Source organism: Strongylocentrotus purpuratus, unplaced genomic scaffold (genome assembly GCF_000002235.5).
Source record: "Strongylocentrotus purpuratus isolate Spur 01 unplaced genomic scaffold, Spur_5.0 spur5_scaffold_13, whole genome shotgun sequence".
Taxonomy (NCBI): domain Eukaryota; kingdom Metazoa; phylum Echinodermata; class Echinoidea; order Camarodonta; family Strongylocentrotidae; genus Strongylocentrotus; species Strongylocentrotus purpuratus.
This window is the reverse complement of record NW_022145598.1, coordinates 32,134,204-32,152,317: the sequence shown is the minus strand read 5'-3', so window position 1 is coordinate 32,152,317 and position 18,114 is coordinate 32,134,204. Positions and strand designations below refer to the sequence as shown.

The 18,114-nt window shown below is 36.2% G+C and overlaps 1 protein-coding gene across 1 annotated transcript; it reads left to right on the top strand.

Moving 5' to 3' along the window:
• Positions 1 to 15,386: 15,386 nt before the first annotated feature.
• Positions 15,387 to 18,114, top strand: LOC105442814. Its single transcript, XM_011675394.2, has 3 exons — positions 15,387 to 15,527; positions 16,687 to 16,762; positions 17,678 to 18,114. Exons 1-3 carry the CDS (start codon positions 15,467 to 15,469, stop codon positions 18,084 to 18,086), a joined length of 546 nt encoding a protein of 181 aa, XP_011673696.1. The 5' UTR covers positions 15,387 to 15,466; the 3' UTR covers positions 18,087 to 18,114.

The following is an 18,114-nucleotide window of genomic DNA, read 5'->3' as shown; positions in this document are numbered from 1 at the left end:
TATTTACGTTGTGTATGATTATTACCCTTATATTATTCCTTAATATTCTTGTGCAAGAGCTTTTTAGCACATATATCGATGCCATGCATAGTGTCAGAATTGGACATAAATGATGAATTGAATGCTCTCACGATATCACTATCGATGAGGTTATTTCGATGATTAAGAAATTGAAAAACAATAAGGCATGCGTTATTGAACAAGTTATAAATGAGTTTTTGTAAAACGTAACCGTTAAGGTTCTGGAAGTGATAACAATTATTTTTTATATAGTTCTAGAAAGTGGAATAGTGGCCAAAGATTAGTGTGTTGGGTGATTGTCCCACTATAACAAAAACAAAGGGTCGGACAAAGATCCAGACAACTATCGTAGTATTACCCTTTTAAGCGGTGTAGGAAAGTTGTTCACTTCAATATTGAATCATAGAACTACTTTATATTTTGATAAAATGAATCTGCACTTGGAAAAAGAACAGGCTGGTTTTCGTGAAGGTTATTCCACGATGGATCATGCATTTGTGTTGAATTTTTACTGGATATTTATTCATCAATAGGAGGGATGATTTATTGCGCCTTTGTGAATTTTAGAAAAGCCTTTGATATGATAGATCGAGCATATCTTTGGTATTAATAATTATTGTCAGGAAAACGGCAAGGTATTGAAAGTCATTAAGAATAGTTATGCATGTGCTAAGTCGTGAGTTACGATATGTGGCCAAACAGTGGCGTACGCAGGATATTTTCAAGGAGGGTGTAAAATCGCGCCGATCGATATTTAACTCAATGGGGGCTGGGGGTATTGAGCATATATATATATATATATTTGCCCCCGAAATTCGAAAATCGCGCCAACCAATATTTCGCTCAGTGAGGAGGGGGGGGGGGTGGGGGGAGTGTAAGGAGCATTACGTTTTTGTTTCTACTCAGTACCCCCCCCCCCCCTTCTCTTTATTTTATTAGACCCGGTACTGATGATCATTTCTCTACCATGTGATTGCCATGTGTACACCACACCGAATAACACCTCATTTTTGTTTATTGCTGTAAAGAACTTATTGGCAAGCACAAAGTAGATTTGTATCATGTGTCTGATCTTGTTATTGAAAACAAGATTAAACACGTCATCATAATCTACAGAGTGCCACCAAAAATGTCTTAACAACGATTGAAATATCTTTCAGGAAGCCTAACAATAAAAGCTGTTTTTGATTCAAAGGGCATCGTAAAGACGATGAACAAATAAGAATAATAATACAACGTCGTTAAGCGCGAGACCGTTCACTTCTATCTCTCCCCGCCAAATAATTCGAACAAAAGAATGAACCGAGGGGAATCAACTAAACGAATTTACCATGATTCCTTGAACAATTAATTAATACTGCTTGTCATAGTAGTATTGAAGAGCAGCAAAGGCGAACGATTGTCGCTACAGAAATTGTTGCTTGGATTGCTTTTCCCTCAACATTACCATGAGATAATAAGCTAAATAGAACTATGATCGACAAAAAAAGATATTGTTTTGAAAACAGTCAGAAAACATTAGAACTAAAATGAATAAAAAAAAATCAAATTTAACACATGTATATATTATTTTTTCTCTAGAAACATGCGAATTATCTTTAATATCTTTGTATAACTAACCTCAATGCATTGTGACACGTGGAGATGATTTGCAGTCACAAAGCAAAATCCGGCTTTCTACGGATTTTGAAACATTAGGACTTTGTAAGTTTTGATTTATCATCATGTGCAAAATTTGATATAAATTATAAAGTTATATATAGCATATGATAATAATGTATATTCATTCTTTAGAGATGCCTCCTCATTTAATTTGTTTTCTGTCAATTAAAACATATCCAACCTAAAACAAAAAATTGCAAAATTGTATTGTTGCATTTCCTCTCGATTTCCCCTTTCAGATTCTGTGGTTATAACCCCATCAGACACACAAACAGCAGATACAACACTGGTGGCAACCTATTCGACACTCACAACTCATCCTGAAATGACAACGGGTCTTCAGGACAACGACACAACAACACTATCTATAAAGCTGGGTAATATTTTACAAAATTCGTTTTTTCTGTCGTTTTATTTTGAGTCATGGAGCAGAACAGGGCCAACACCGGTACAGCATTTACCTCACAAACACATTACACACACGCACACGCACACTGACCCCACTCTCTCGTCTGAGTATATTATAAACAGACAAAAAAATGTACTCGTAAATCAAAGACTTTATCGTGTAGGTGTTGTGGTGTAGTGGCTCAGTTACTTGACTCTCAATGCAAGGGTTAAGGGTTCAAATCCCAGCCCGTCACTAATGTCGTTTGGGCAAGATGCTAATCCATATTTGCCAATCTCCACCCTGATGTAAATGGTTACCTGGCTGAGTTTATAGTAATTGCAAGACTCCCAGAAAGAACAGTAGGCATATTAATACTGATGTGGCTACCCTGGGTAAATATGACCATTTAAATATATTCTTTAGTTAGAATTAATTATTCAAAAGTTATCAGAATGAATATTCTGTACTTTCGAGTCAATACTTTCGAGTCAATATGCTTTTGCTTTTAATATATATAGGATTGAATAGTTAGGTATACTTTCACTAATACCCGAGAATTGTGTGTGTGTGATTTAAACACAAACATAAGTTTTAAAACTCACTTGAGAGCTATTATTATTATTATTAATATTATTAGTTTTCTTTGTTATAGTCAACAGTATCATTATATTTATAATTATTGTTATTTTTTATAATTATTATTATTCTTATCATATCATTATTATTATTAAACAAATAAGCTGAATAATTATGGCACGAAACCTTCTGTCCCAATTGTCATTTCAAAACAAAAATGCCAACATTAAAAGACGTGTAACTCAGATGTCAAATGAAGAACAATAAATGAAATCGACGTTTCATATTTAGTTCAATTTATTATTGACATCTGAATTCATTTATTTTCGGCCTATTATAGTATCTTACAAATGGTAGTTGATTAATGATAATTGATAATTCAATCATTTTCCTACTATTATACACGCAGGTGCCGGTGTTGGAGGATCAATTCTGTTCATCGTAATCATCGTCGTTTTCGTCAAGTACAAACGGAGGTATGATTTAAGGCGAAGAGATAATTGTCTTAATAAGTTGCAAATGAGTACATCGTTCAAAGTAAAATTGAAGAGATATATTTTAGCCAACAGGGAAGCCACATGACTCTGGGGAGGGGTGAACTCTTTCGTGGTATGAGATTATCTCTTTTTTAAAAATTATACATCAATAATGATTGTAATATTATGTAAGTGTGCGCACACACATACACCAACGTGCATACAAGTACAAATAAACACATGTCCTCTGATAATTTGCTAGACCATACTCTGAGGATATGTAAAAAAAATGCTTTGTTCTTGCTCGTTTCCTCTATTTTGATAGACATGATGGAGGGGTCATGTTGAATATTGAGTCTAAGATCATATGAAACCAGATAAGTGCATGTTTGACCTGTGAATCCATTCTTTTTCCCAAAAAAATTCCCGATAGAAAGGTTATTGACATTTTTTTCTTATAAATATATATAGCCTTCACTTTTTTTTGCTGGGGGTCATCCCGGTAGACAGACGAAACAAAGAAATACATTTGATTTTAGAAAAGAAGGCCCATGAGACCGACAACACAAAGGAATACTTGAGGAAAGACAGAGAGATAAAAAAATTGTTTGTATTATGGGCCGTCGGTTTTTTAAACTCTGTGAATAGTGACTAGCCTCGTACCATTCATTTTAATCATCCGTTCTAATAAATTGTACCACTGTCTTCATTATGATATCAGGCTCAAGCATTGGTCATCTAAACGTAATACTGCCTCCAAAGAGCCTCGGGAGAGTCCTGGAATGAGAGACAACCCGACATTTGAATCGTCCGATGTTCACGATCTCCGGTTGACAGACGTTGCGGGTTGTCATAGCGGGAATGATCCATACATGGCCCTTACGACTCCCCATGATGGCCCTACGTTACAAGTATACGAACCATTAAGAGAGGTAATCTCCGAGGGAGACGGGTATGAGGTACCTATCAATGGGACCAATGGACAAACTGGTCCAGAGTATTGTAAGACCTTGCATAAGCTTCAGGTGCACCCTGAGACCGACTGTGAAATCACACACGCATACCAGGACCTTACAAATAGTGTAGTTGGAAGGAATAATTTACTAGGTAATGAAAGTCCCGTACATGGGCTTCAGGTAAAACCTGAGACCGACTATGAAGCAATACATGACTACGAGAACCCGGGCATAATTGGATGAAATATTCCGCAGTATGAGAGTCACATAGATGGGCTTCAGGAAATGTCTAAGACTGACAATGTAACAACCCATGAATACTAGTATGTGTTTGGGTTTAAAGGCCAGGTCACACAGAGGGGACGCATGGGGGACGCACGGCCAGCGCACTGGAAATTTGCAATTTGGGCCAGTGCGTTGTCGTTCGCTAGGCGTGCGTCATCATTCGTTACTCGTTCGTCGAGCGCGCTGATCCAACGCTGGACCAGCGCTATGCATTCGTCGTCATTCGCTGTGTGCGTCGGGTTTTTTTGAGCATGCTCAAAAGTGAGCGCGGAGCTCGACGCATGAATGTACACGCCAAAGGCACGCCAGACATGCGTGGAGCGCGCTAGACCAGCGCCAGACATACGCAGAGCACACGCCCTGTATACGCACAGCGCGCTAGCTACACGCTGTGCATTTTTTGTCAGCTCGCTAGCTTTTCCAAAATCATGACAAAAGTTAGGCACACGGCCTTTTCCGATTTCCAATGCGCGGGCCGTGCGTCGTAGATGCGTGGACCATTCGTCCAGCGCGCCAGCAACACGCTGTGCATTCGTGGAAGTTGTTATCATGTGCGCTCTGTGTACGGTCTGTATGCACACTGTATGCGCCCTGTATGCGCTCAGCGCTCTAGCAACACGCTATGCATTTGGTGTCAGCTCGCTGTAGATTCGACAAAAGTTGGGCGCACGACAACGCACTGGCCAAAATTGCAAATTTCCCATGCGCTGGCCGTGCGTTCCCCATGCGTCCTCTCTGTGTGGCCGGGCCTTAACATTATCAGTTTCTAAAGACAGGTTATTACATATCATAAAAATATACTCGAGGAAGAAAGGTTAAAGCATGATTTAGCTAGAATAATTGTAATATTATTTGGATCGAGTGGGTAGCCTCGAATCCCTGACAAGTCTTGGCAATCGCAAAGATTTAAAAGAAGAATTCGATAAATATTATGATTTTGTCTACCCTTTAGATTTCAAATGAACATGCAAATTATTTTCATTATTTGTTTATATAACAACCAAATAACAATGTCAAATGTCGGGGATGTATCTATGATCGAGTTTAGGTTGAAGTTGCATCTACATATTCTTTTGTCATATTTGTGTACATGTCGGTGATGAACAATGATTATAAAAGGAATGCAATTATGAAATACCGATTGAATTAAGTGGTATCTATAATGGTTAACCTCGGTACAAGAATAGCTTCTGTGTATGAAAGTCCGATGTCATGCATTTCCACATTTTCACATTGACTTCTGTCGATGAATATTGGTCTATTGCATCACCATTTCATCAAACGTTTGATCTACAGTCAACAACTACATTATTTCATACCCCTTGTAAATATTATTTTTCTTTTTTCTGTAGCATGGGAATGAAAGGTAAACCGGTTTTAATTAACGCTGAAGAATAAGCATCGATCATGCTATCACAACATCAACACTTACTCGAGTCAGGACATCAAATGTCCTATTTTTCCTGGAAAGAGATGGAAAAGGAAAAAGATGGAATGCTTTTAATAGCGCTAGTTACGTCACGTCTTCTTGTAGGGCTACTATTACCCAGATATATTCATTTGATGCCTATGTTTATACTTGTATTACTTTAATGACCTGTTACCATCTGCACACTCACAATTAATTATTACGAATGTTGTGTATTCAAATCCAGTTCGATGTTTTAATTACCTTATATCCGAGTCATGATGACTAAATCCATCCTGGCGATGTTGTTGTAGAAAGAACGACTGCCGGATATTCACAACATTCAATTGCATTTTAAGCAGTTGCTATGTCGGAAATCCCGAAGCAACAGCATGAAAATAAGGGCATTGTATGAAAAATTGCAATGCTTATTGCGAACAGGTGGTCAGTTGATGGGAAGGTACATACCAATGTCTTTTGTTCATCTAGCTGACTGATGAATGACTAGCATGATAATATCACATGAGTCATTTGCTTTTGGAGGTTTTTTTTTAGGGGTGGAGCTTAGCAGGTAGAACAAAAGCATTTGAACAAAATATATAAAATATATGACATGAATGTACATCAAAAAGTCCAAAGAAATGTGATATGTACATCATTACAGATCAACAAAAATCAATATGAAATTGTAATTAAGTCACCCTTTAAAGTGCCACTATAACTCAACTTAACATAGCCTTTCAAAACATGAGTACACCTCTACTTATTAATATTCTAGCCTCTGATTTTTCAGAAAATTTCTAAATTGACCGAAAAATGATAATAACTATCCATTTCTCACAGTTCTCACGCTTGCTGGCCAAGTCCACTCGAAAAAGGGTAATAGGGTCACGTGGCTTGATGACGCATTTGACGTCATTGCGGGCATGTCCGATTTGATAATTTGATAATTTCATAATTAGGAATGACGAAATTGCCAAAAACGTACAGGGATTATCAAGTGCAGATTATTTTTCGGATAAAAGTCTTTTCCTCCAATTATTATCATAGTTTGCCTTTTTAAAGACATTTACAAGCCTAAATCACCCTCCTTTTCACCGGAGAGGCGCCTGCAGTGACGTCAAATACGTCATCACCGGAACTGGGCTTTTTTCTGCGCGTTCTGAGTCGTCATCTTTAAAGCTAGATTCCAGAATTATTGATGATTTCTAAGACAAATCATTGTCATGCTCGGAATCTCCGTCAAAAATTATTCTACATGTCTTTTTTTTTTCTTCATTTTCAGCCCGTGTTGGTTAGAGTGGCCCTGTAAAGGGAAAGTCCACCCTGATGAGTAGTTGGTTTTAAAGGTAAAGACTGGTTCTGGTCATGCGATTGCATTGTGAAAGAAACATTGTGGAATCGATCAGAAAAGGTTGATCATCTAGCATATAAGTATTGGTGTGTACTGCAAGGTTTTGGAATCATCAAAATGATAGGAAATTTGGCCCAGTCTTGGTAAAGTTACAAGCACTGTACTCAGAAAGATGTATATGGGACTACGCCACACGTGCGCGGTATCAATCCGGTCCAGATAGTTATAATAATTTACCAAATATATCAATTAGTAGGCGGTTTCCGGCAAAATTTGTATCATCATGTATTAGTCAAAACATATTCTTTCTCATGATTGGTAATAAGAGATTCCATTTCATTTGTTGATAGGGGCACTTCCAAAACTGGTCTTTACCTCTAATATCGGTAGAAAAATGAGAGAAACAGGTCAGTGAAAGTTTGGTTAAAAAAACGATTAAAAACAAGAAATTCACGAATTGTTTAACTTTAGTGAAACTCAAGTTGGCAACACAGTGACGTATCTTGCTCCGTACAGAAAATGTTTTCTTAGTTATTGATAACGGTGTTGATATGTTTCATACAGGGATTGTATAAAGACATATTTGTAATTATTAAATTTAGGGTGAGTTATTGTTATTGTTATGATTGTTACTATTACTCTTATTATTATCATTCCTTTGTAATATGATTTACAATGCTTTAAAAAAAAATTATCCAATAGCTAATCGTAGAAAACTTATGATGCATACGAACAAATTTTGTAACTTTCAACAACAGATGCAAATGGGTATAGATAATGCAAACGTACACCGAAACAATCAAATCAATATTTTAATACAAAAAGTGGGCGGGGAGGAGGAAGATAACATATCCAAAGTGACAATAATGATAATAATAATAATAATCGTAAGGATAATAATAATAATAATAATAATAACAACAACAATGATGTTTTCCTTTTTCCCCGTATCTGCCAGCTAGGCATCCGCGTCACATGTTACAAAATAGGAATCATAATCAATTAAACTAAGACTTGATTTGGAGTCGTTTACTGACTGGTTAAATATTGTTGCACGCTGTAGAATACTGTCTTTAATACATGTTTCTGTTTGGTTTTATTGAGAAACATAATGATGCTTTAAACTGTATAATAATTTGGATTAAACAACAATTATTTTTTTCTCGAACACTAACATCTATACCGTCCTTCCAGACAATAGAACAAGATATCAGGAATAGTCACATAAATGAGAGGTAGATTAGTATACTTGTTGACAAAACGTGCAAATTTGATAACAAATTGATAATTTTTGAGAGGATTTCGATCCGCGTTACAAGTATTATTTTTTTGAATTTCCCAAATGATTTTCAGTCATGATGTAGCAATGTTTTTGTTGTTATTTTTTAAAATCTATGTTCTGTACATGAACATTTGTACATGTATTCAAATATGTTATTCAGAGATTTATTTTCAATAAAATGGCCTGTCGGTGGGTCCAAAAACTTGAATAATTTTGTTTTTAAAGATTAAACTCTGTATGTTTATTGTATGTAGTATTTAGAGTAAAAAGAATATCAGGTATTTCCAGAAGTTATTTGCGGTGCTATTTTTGTGAGATTCTACAGAATGGGCTGATAATAGACGCTTGTCTCATGGCTAATTTAAACATCAACGTAAAATATTTAGGGAAATATGAAAAGAACAAGAGGAAATACTTTCCGGCACTTTTCTCCATATTTCGGAAATGATTGAATGACATAAGGGCCAACTCTGATACAAGTTGTTTTGAGGTTATTTGCAATATAAGACGTACACTGTATAATAATAGAACTGGGAAAGAGCAATACTGTGTAGTCAGTCAAGAAATAAATTATTTACGCACTTTCCAAGTATATAATTTTGAAAGTATTGTCACAAATAGATTTGTGGAGATTTAGGTTTCTTGAGAATGGGACGTATGAAAGCTTGTGTTTTACATTAGTCAACAAAGGCTCTAATTCAACCAGTGTACCTTTCAGTATTGGGTTCCTATCCCTCCACCTCCAAAAAAAAAGGAGTATGGCTATTAAAGGGATCCGGTAAATTTGTCTCAGATCCTTAAAACAAATCCTCGATTTAGCTCATGCTACAATCAAAATTATAAACCTTTAGGTCATTCAGGAATCCCATGACTTTTACTAGCCGATCGACTGTCTGATTATCAAGATATTTATGATTGAAAATCGAAATTTCATTTTGCTTTTCCTATTAGGGAACATGAGTATGGTAAAACCGGTCACTCAAAGATTTTACTTTTTTAAGGCACTTCATGATAATTTTGAAGCGCAATTTTTTATAGGGCTTCAATATTACACCATATCACAGACACTGATAACACGTAGAGCCATGCATCTCAAATTTAACATTGTTGAACGATGCCTTTAAATACAGTTGCTGACGATATATCAAATATAACTTGCATAATTGCCTGAAGAGAGGTATCGTGTGTGGAATAAGGTAAAATAATTAAACATGGTATATAGGGTGTGCAGAATCTTGAACATTAACTAGCTTGTCCAACCAGAGCATTTTAAATATAAACATGTACGTCAGTGGTTTACAATGGGATGGAGGGGGGGGGGGGGGCAACAGAGGCGAAGTTCCTTCCCACTCTCCCCATGCAATTACATGGAATTAGTGATAAGAAGCTAGAGTAACCATACGTCTCCAAAACTCGGGTATACCTCTTCGTTGGTCCCTCACACTATTTCCATGTGCTTAGATAATGTGTACCCCCCTTCTTCCTCCCAACGCAGAATGGATTCATTATTAATGAATATACCCACAGTATTGCGCAGCTTTAGGTTATGAGACTATTATGTTCTCGAGCGGGAGCCCTACGGCCGGCGGAGGGATGGGAGAAGAAGAAATATGGAAAGAGAATGAGATATGGCTGGATAAAATACTAAACCAGAAGAAGACAGGGCCCCTCCCGCACCCCTTTATAAAAGTTCTCTCTTAAGGTACCCATCTACACCTGAAGCCCCCCCCCCCCCCTCCCGAACCATGCGGTGCCCCAAAACCAATGCCACTCCAGATTACACTCTCTTCTTCAATAATGTGTAAAGAAGATTTTTTTAAAAATCAGATTCTCATAGCCGTTTCAAAATGTGTTCGCCCTGCCTGAACTTTTCATATTCCATTACTTATGAAACACCGACTCTCTATCTCCAAGTGCTCAGTTTACACTATGCACATCAGTTTGATCTTTCACTTTGAATAACGGTCCGTGTTGTTTAGAAATGAAATGTTTCTCTTTGAAGCCATTTCGTTTCCGAAGCTAGAGGAAGTAGCTCTATGAACCGCAATTGAAAAAAAATTAACAATCATCTATTCGTAAGGCGTTTAAAGGGAGATAGTAGTCAATTTCGACTTGCAAGAGGTGATAATTCGCTGACACCAGAGTTGTTGGAAATACCATTACTGGGTGTACAAAAATTACACACAGCAAACCCGTAGTCCCTCGAGTGAGGAAGTTGTAAGTAAGTTTTTTATCATATAGGGCAATTGGTAGAAAATGCATAACGTTGCATAAGGCATAATCCAGGTGATTGACAACACTTGATCAGTTTTTGTAAACACTCAATTGGTGTCGAATTATACATGAGAGTCTCTATTACGCCTCTTTAAACAAGGAACTAATTTCATCTCGAGGAAGTCAGGATACCTGAAAGAGTTGCCTTTCATGCCCGCGTTGCATATTGTTTCATAATTATTAGAATACATATTACTCATTGTCATTATGCACCAGAGAAAGGTCGATAAATTTTGTTCTTCTCATGATATTAAATAATCAGGAATAGCTATTAGTTTTGAAAGACAGCGTGGGTTTTACGCGTGTGAATGCTTTTTGCAGTACATGAAATGTAGAATTTATTAGACAAACACAACATACTTCAGCGAAACAGATTAACGCCGAGGGTTGATTAGGCCTACGAAAGTTACCTAAGCGTGTAAAGGACGGAAAATATCACTTGGAAGCTCAATTTTTCGTAGTCAGAATAATTTTTAATACATCTCGATGATGAACTTGCACCATGTGTTTTTCCACATTCTACCAGCCCTCTTACTTTGCAGCCGAGCAGCACATCAGTCAGATCTTGAAACGATTGGTAAGTCAAACTAAACACAGATTTATTTTAGTTTTCAAGAATTTATTTATCAAAGATACTTCAAGGTTGAGCTATATGGAAAAGTTTAAAGTAGTTTTTATAATAAGCTTTGAATCTTCTCATGCTGATGTCGGAGAATATTGTAGAAAAATATACCCTGAAAAGGATGGGTCTTCAAACATTTCTAATTTCCTTTTAGTCGAAATATGACAAGAAGTATCAGTGTTAAGAATAAAATCTCACGCCACAGTAATATATGCATTTTGTGTACAGTGCCATGTGACTTTAAAGGTATAGACCCGTTTTGGAAACGCCCCCTCTCAAAAAATGAAATGGAAGCTCTTATTACTAATCATGTAAAAGAATATGTGTTGACTAATACGAGATGATACAAATTGTGCCGAGAAACCGCCTACTAATTGATATATATTTTTAAAGTATTATATCTATCCGGACCGGATAGATATCGCGCACGTGTCGCGTAGTCCCATATACATCTTTCGGTGTACAGTGCTTGTAAATTTACCTAGACTGGGCACACTTTCTTATCATTTTGAGGATTCCAGAACCTTGCAGTACACATCAATACTTATATGCTACATGATCAACCTTTTCTGATCGATTCCACAACGTGTCTTTCACAATGAAATGGCATGACCAGAACTGGTCTTTACCTTTAACAGCAAGACCATTAAGACTGAGTTATCATAACAAATAATTTTAATGACATTTTAATGACTTAGTACCTCACAGTATTCAACAATAAATAATTGCAGCAGCTGAAACCACGACTTAAATTTTATGTGTAATACTCATTGTAACAAAATGACAATGACCATTATTATGTTCAAATCTAAAGTCCAAACCGACCTCTATATCGTCGGATTCCAGGATTTACAGGATATCATTTGCAGGATAAATCGCATTTTAAGTAAACAATTGCCCGATTTAGATTGAGTAAATGGGTTATAAATAAGAAGAGAGGGTGCATATTACGTGTGTGTAATGTATTTGCGAGGCACCGCTCCACCAGCGTTGGCCCTGTTCTAATCCATGACTACGATTACTTATAATGAATATAATGTGATATTTCGTCGTGTACAGAGGTGCGATTGATAAACGGATCCTCGCAGTATGAAGGCACTGTCCAATACTCTGGAGATAATGGACTCTCCTGGCACTCAGTTTGTGGAGTAAACTTGGATATCAATGTAGTGAAGGTGATCTGTAGGCAGCTAGGCTTAAGTGGAGCGAACAGGAACATCCGAAACTCACCATTTGGAATTGGAAACGAGCCTCTAACGACAGGCTTCAATTGCGCGGGAGGTGATTTATTAGTTAGACCTGTATTGTACTAGTTCTTATATCACTTATAATCATCATCTCAAATTTGATGACCATGGAGAGTTTACTGATTATATTTTGCCCCATATCCACTTGCACGTATTTTGGTTTCAATATGGTTTGCTCATCTTGCCTGTCAATTGGGGAAGTATTAACTCCAGCATACCGGACGATTCTGGGGGTCCAGGCCAGTGCTGGAAATGCGTGACACAACTTTCAACATGTTTTTTTCTGGCACGAACATTATTATTATTATTAATATTATTAATATAATTATTATTATTATTATTATCATTTTTTTTATATTATTATTATTATTTTCTTTTTTATTTTTATTTATTTATTTATTATTATTATCATTATTATTATTTTATTTTATTTATTATTATTATTATTATTTTTGTATTCATTTATTTATTTTATTTTTTATTTTCTTTTGGGGGGGGGGGGCAAAACTTGTGAGCACCCCGTGAACTTTACTCAACCTAGTCCTACCGATGATGATGATGATGATGAGGATTATGACGATGATCATGAAAATAATAACGATAATTATATTAATAGTAATAATGATAATAATGATAATTATAATAATAATGATATAACGATAACAATAATAGAGATATCAATAATAATAATTACTATTACTCCTATTATTATCATTATTGTATAGTTATCATTATTATTAATTATTATCATTATCATTACTACAGTAGGCCTATCATTATTATCATTTTTTTAATAAATTAATATTGATATAGTATTATCGTTGTTCTTCTTGTTCTTGTTATTTCTCAGTTGAACAAACCATCGGAGCCTGCAACCAGTATACAACTACTTGTTCTTCTAACGGGCGCCAACCAGGCGCAGCTGTTTGTTACGGTACTGAATCAGAGTTCTGACAAAAATATCTGTCAAATACGTATTAATGAATTCATGCTCTGGTAAAGGGAATGATAATTAGTGAACATTCTCATTCCATGATATCAGAGAGTAAAAAAGAAGTTTATCTTGAAAAGGATTGCTCAATAAATGCCCTCATAAAAAGAACAAAAAGACAGGAAATAGCCAACAGGTGTTGAACAAATAATATGTATTGTGAGTGTAGTCCCATGTACCCATTTCTGTCGACAGTGCATGCGATTTTTATCTAGATGAGTCAATTTCTTATGAGTATGATGATTCCGATATTTCACTTTTTACACCATTTTCTATTTACTATCTAAATAACCTTTTCAATTTTTGTCAGACATTTTCTTTTAAAATGTACGTAATGGCACATTCAAACTCCAATTTGGTCTTTGATATAAAGCAATGTGACGTCAACCACAGAAAAAGGCATTTCGTGTGACGTCAGCACATACATCAATTCACGAGATTTGATTTGTTCTTTCATTCATGAAGACGATAAAAATGAATTCAAATTCATGAATGAAACAGAAATAGCGAATGCGAAATATCAACAGATGAAATTAGAAGGTTGAATTGATAATGATTTGTCACAGTAGGATATAGTGTGACGTCAATACAATTCTGAATTAACCCTTATATTTTCTTTATTTTTTCTTTACTTTCGTGCGATCTAATAGGAGGGGGAGAGGGTGCGTTGGCTAGCAAGTTTGTCTTAAAAGGCTTATACATGAGCAGACGAATTTCTTTAATTTTTTCCCGATTATTCATATTGTGAAGCTGATTTTTTAAAGAAAATTGTGGCAATAAAGGGTAAAAAAGCATGTGTGTTACTTTTCAAGTCGATACTGTTGCCTGTTTAAATTTTTGTTTAACCACAAAAAACAACGATGTGATTTTTCTTCAGATAAACGATATCTCGGATGCTTCAACGACCTTCCCAACAATCTGAGCCTGCCAGGCAACCAGCTCAAATCTGATGAACTGACCATTGAATCGTGTATCAAGTACTGCAATCGTACGACTGTCGTGAATTATGTGTACGCCGGAGTAAAGGGTGGTAATATATGCGACTGTGGTGAAGCAAGTGCAAACTATGGGAAGCAAGGGATGGTAGATGATGAAAGATGCCAGTTACCATGTACAGGAGATGCATACAGCTCATGTGGTGGGAATGGTAAAATCGCTATTTTCAACCGTAAGTTTTTCATGCACAATCGAGACTATTTACTACGCGATAGCACTGCTCTCGAAAAACCAACATAAGGCAATAAAAATAGCCTTGTTTGTCACATATTGAAATATGCGAACTTGACAATAAAGTCATGCGCAATTCGAACATGATTTCAATGGGACAAACAATAGGGTATTGAAATCGCCCTTAAGTAGATTTTTAGGAATTAGTTGCGGTCGTGTTTTAAAATATCCTTTGCCACACGTGTACGTTGGTACTGCACCATATACATCAGTTAACAGAAGGATTACTTTGTGTAAGACAAAGGTTTCAATCTCTATTTGAACACATGTATATATTAATTTTCACTGGAAACATGCGAATTGAATTTAATATCTTGGTATAACTACCCCATGCTCAATGCATTGTGACACGTGGAGATGGTGTACAGTCACAAAGCAAAATTCGGCTTTCTACGAGTATTGAAACATTAAGACTTTGTAAGATTTTATTAATCCTCATGTGCAAAATATGATATGAATTACAAAGTTATATGTAGCATGTGAAAATAGTTTCATCTTTGGAGATGCTTCCTCATTTGAAATTGTGCTGTCAGTTAAAACAAATAAAACCTAAAAGAAGAAATGGCTAAATTTAAAAAATTGCACTTTCTCTTGATTTCCCTTCTCAGTTTCTGTGGTTATAACCCCGTCAGACACACAAACAACAGATACAACATCGCTAACAACCTATTCGACACTCACAACGCGTCCTGAGATGACAACGGGTCTGGAAGACACCGACACAACTTTGACAACAACGACATCTATAAAGCTGGGTAATATTTCACAAAGTTTGTTTTTCTTTCGTTTCATCTCTGTCCTACACGACGAAAAATAAAATCATGCTTATTTTGAGTCATGGAGTAGAACAGGACCAACACCGATGCAGCGTTACCTCACACATATTACGCACACACACACGCACACACACACGCACACTCTCTCGTCTGAGTATATTATAAACAGACAAAAACATGTTCTCATAAATTAAAGACTTTATCGTGTAGGTGTTGTGGTGTGGTGGCTCATTCACTTGACTCTCAATTCAATCCAAGGGTTGAGGGCTCAAATCTCAGCCCGTCACTAATGTCCTTTTTGCAAGATGCTAGTATGATCAAAATGAAATATTCTGAATTTTCGAGTCATTATGCTTCTGCTTGTAATATGTATAGAATTTAATGATTGGGTACGTTCAGTTTTAAGCTACATTAACTGTATTTGTTTGGTTGAAACATAAACACAAGTTGTAAAACTCCCTTGAGAGTTATTGTTATTATTGTGATTATCATTTTAATTATTCTTCTTCTCATTATTATTTTTGTTTTTATTATTATTTGTACAGTCAAAAAACCTGCTCTAGTGACCACCTGTCTATACAAAAACCACCTGCCTACAGAGACAACATTTTTTGTTTTTACTTGAAAAATGATATTTCATTGAAACATGTACTAAAGGAACCTGTACATAAAGACCACCTGCCTGCAGAGACCACTTTTCTTGTCTGTATAGACAGGTTTCACTGTATTACTATTATTCGATAATCCGAATAACTGTGGTATGAAGCCTTCTGTCTCAATTATTACTTCAAGAAGAAATGAGATGAGCAGCGGTGGACAAAAGGGTTTTCTTTTGTGCTCTTTTCGCTGAGGAGAAGAGTTACACTGATTACTTCATGTGTTCTTGATCTTCAAAATAGAGAGCATAACGCTTTAATATGTGAACATAAATGCCATAATTAGTCATCTAAATAAAAAACAGATGCCAGAAAATGAAGACAGACTAAATGAAATCGAAATTTTAGCATGTTTGGTTCAATTTATTATTTACATCTAAATTCACTTCTTTTGGGCATATTATATTATGATGTACTTGTTGTACAATTAGAAGTTGATAAAATAACTATTCAATCATTGTTAACCATTTTATTATACGCAGGTGCCGGTGTGGGAGGATCATTTCTGTTAATAACTATCATCGTAATCATCGTCGTTTTCGTCAAGTACAAACGGAGGTATGGTTTGAGGCGAAGAGATAATTGTCTAAATAAGTTGCAAATGAATACATTGTCCAAAGAAAAATCGAAGAAATATGTTTTAACCAACAGGGAAGTCACATGACCATGGGGAGGGGTGAAATCTTTCGTGGTATGAGATTTTATTTTTCAATAGTGTGGTTATATTATGTACGCGCGCACACACACACACACACTTTTTTTTTGTTTTTTTTTGTTTAACAATTTTGTTTTATTTCTCCAAATGAGTAATACAAACCATAACATACAATTGAATAAAATAAACGTGTTCAATATTGATGCTTTTACATAAACATAATTAAACACAAACTTATTTGCAGTATAATAACTTAGCAACAAAGTATTATAGGTACCTAAACATAATATGTCAATTGTAAATGTTATTCACTTATATATTACAAAAAAAAACTTAAACAAATCTGGAGGTAATTTTACTGGAACAATCCTGCCCCCTCCCTGCCCCCTCACTGCCCCCTCCATCACACAAACATACTCACCCTCCATCACACAAACATACTCACCCACCCACACACATACTCACCCACCCACCCCCCACACACACACTACTCACTCAGTGGATGTCTGCTAACACTCTCAACTCAAGAAAAATATACTAAATAAGTTATTTAGACACACACACACACACGCGCGCGCACACACACACACCCACGTGCATACAAGTACAAATAAACAAATGTCCTCTGATACTTTTCTAGACCATATACTCTGAGGACATATACAAGTGCTTATCACGTTGTTCTTGCTTGTTTTTCTCCATTTTTATAGACATGATAGGAGGGGTCATGTTGAATATTGTGTACAAGATCATATCAAAGCAGATAAGTTCATGTTCGACCTGTTAAACATTCTTTATTTTATCTGGTTTCCCGATAGAAAGTTGAAAAGGGACGCGCCTGCTTCTGTACAACAAATGGCATCCATGGATGTCGAAGATAAGAAGAACAATGAATACCATTCCCACAAAGACGCTCCAATACCAGATCCTGCAGCTCTGTATGCAATTTCAGACCTTTCAGCTAACAGCTCCTCAAACAAGTTTCGAACCGATGCATCGCCGGACCAAACAGCTGACCTTTCTTTGCTTTACGCCTTGCCATACGAACAAACTGCCATGAACGCGGCCGATGTGGGGGCGCTGTATGCGGTGTCAAATATGAAAAAAGCTAATCACGTGACGAGCGATGGCGTCGGAATGCATGCGCCACTAGAAGCATATGACATTAATGCGGATGCTGATGAGGACAATACTGTGATGATAGAAAACGAGATTTATAATTGTTAGTAATTCAGTTTATTAGCAAATGCTTCTA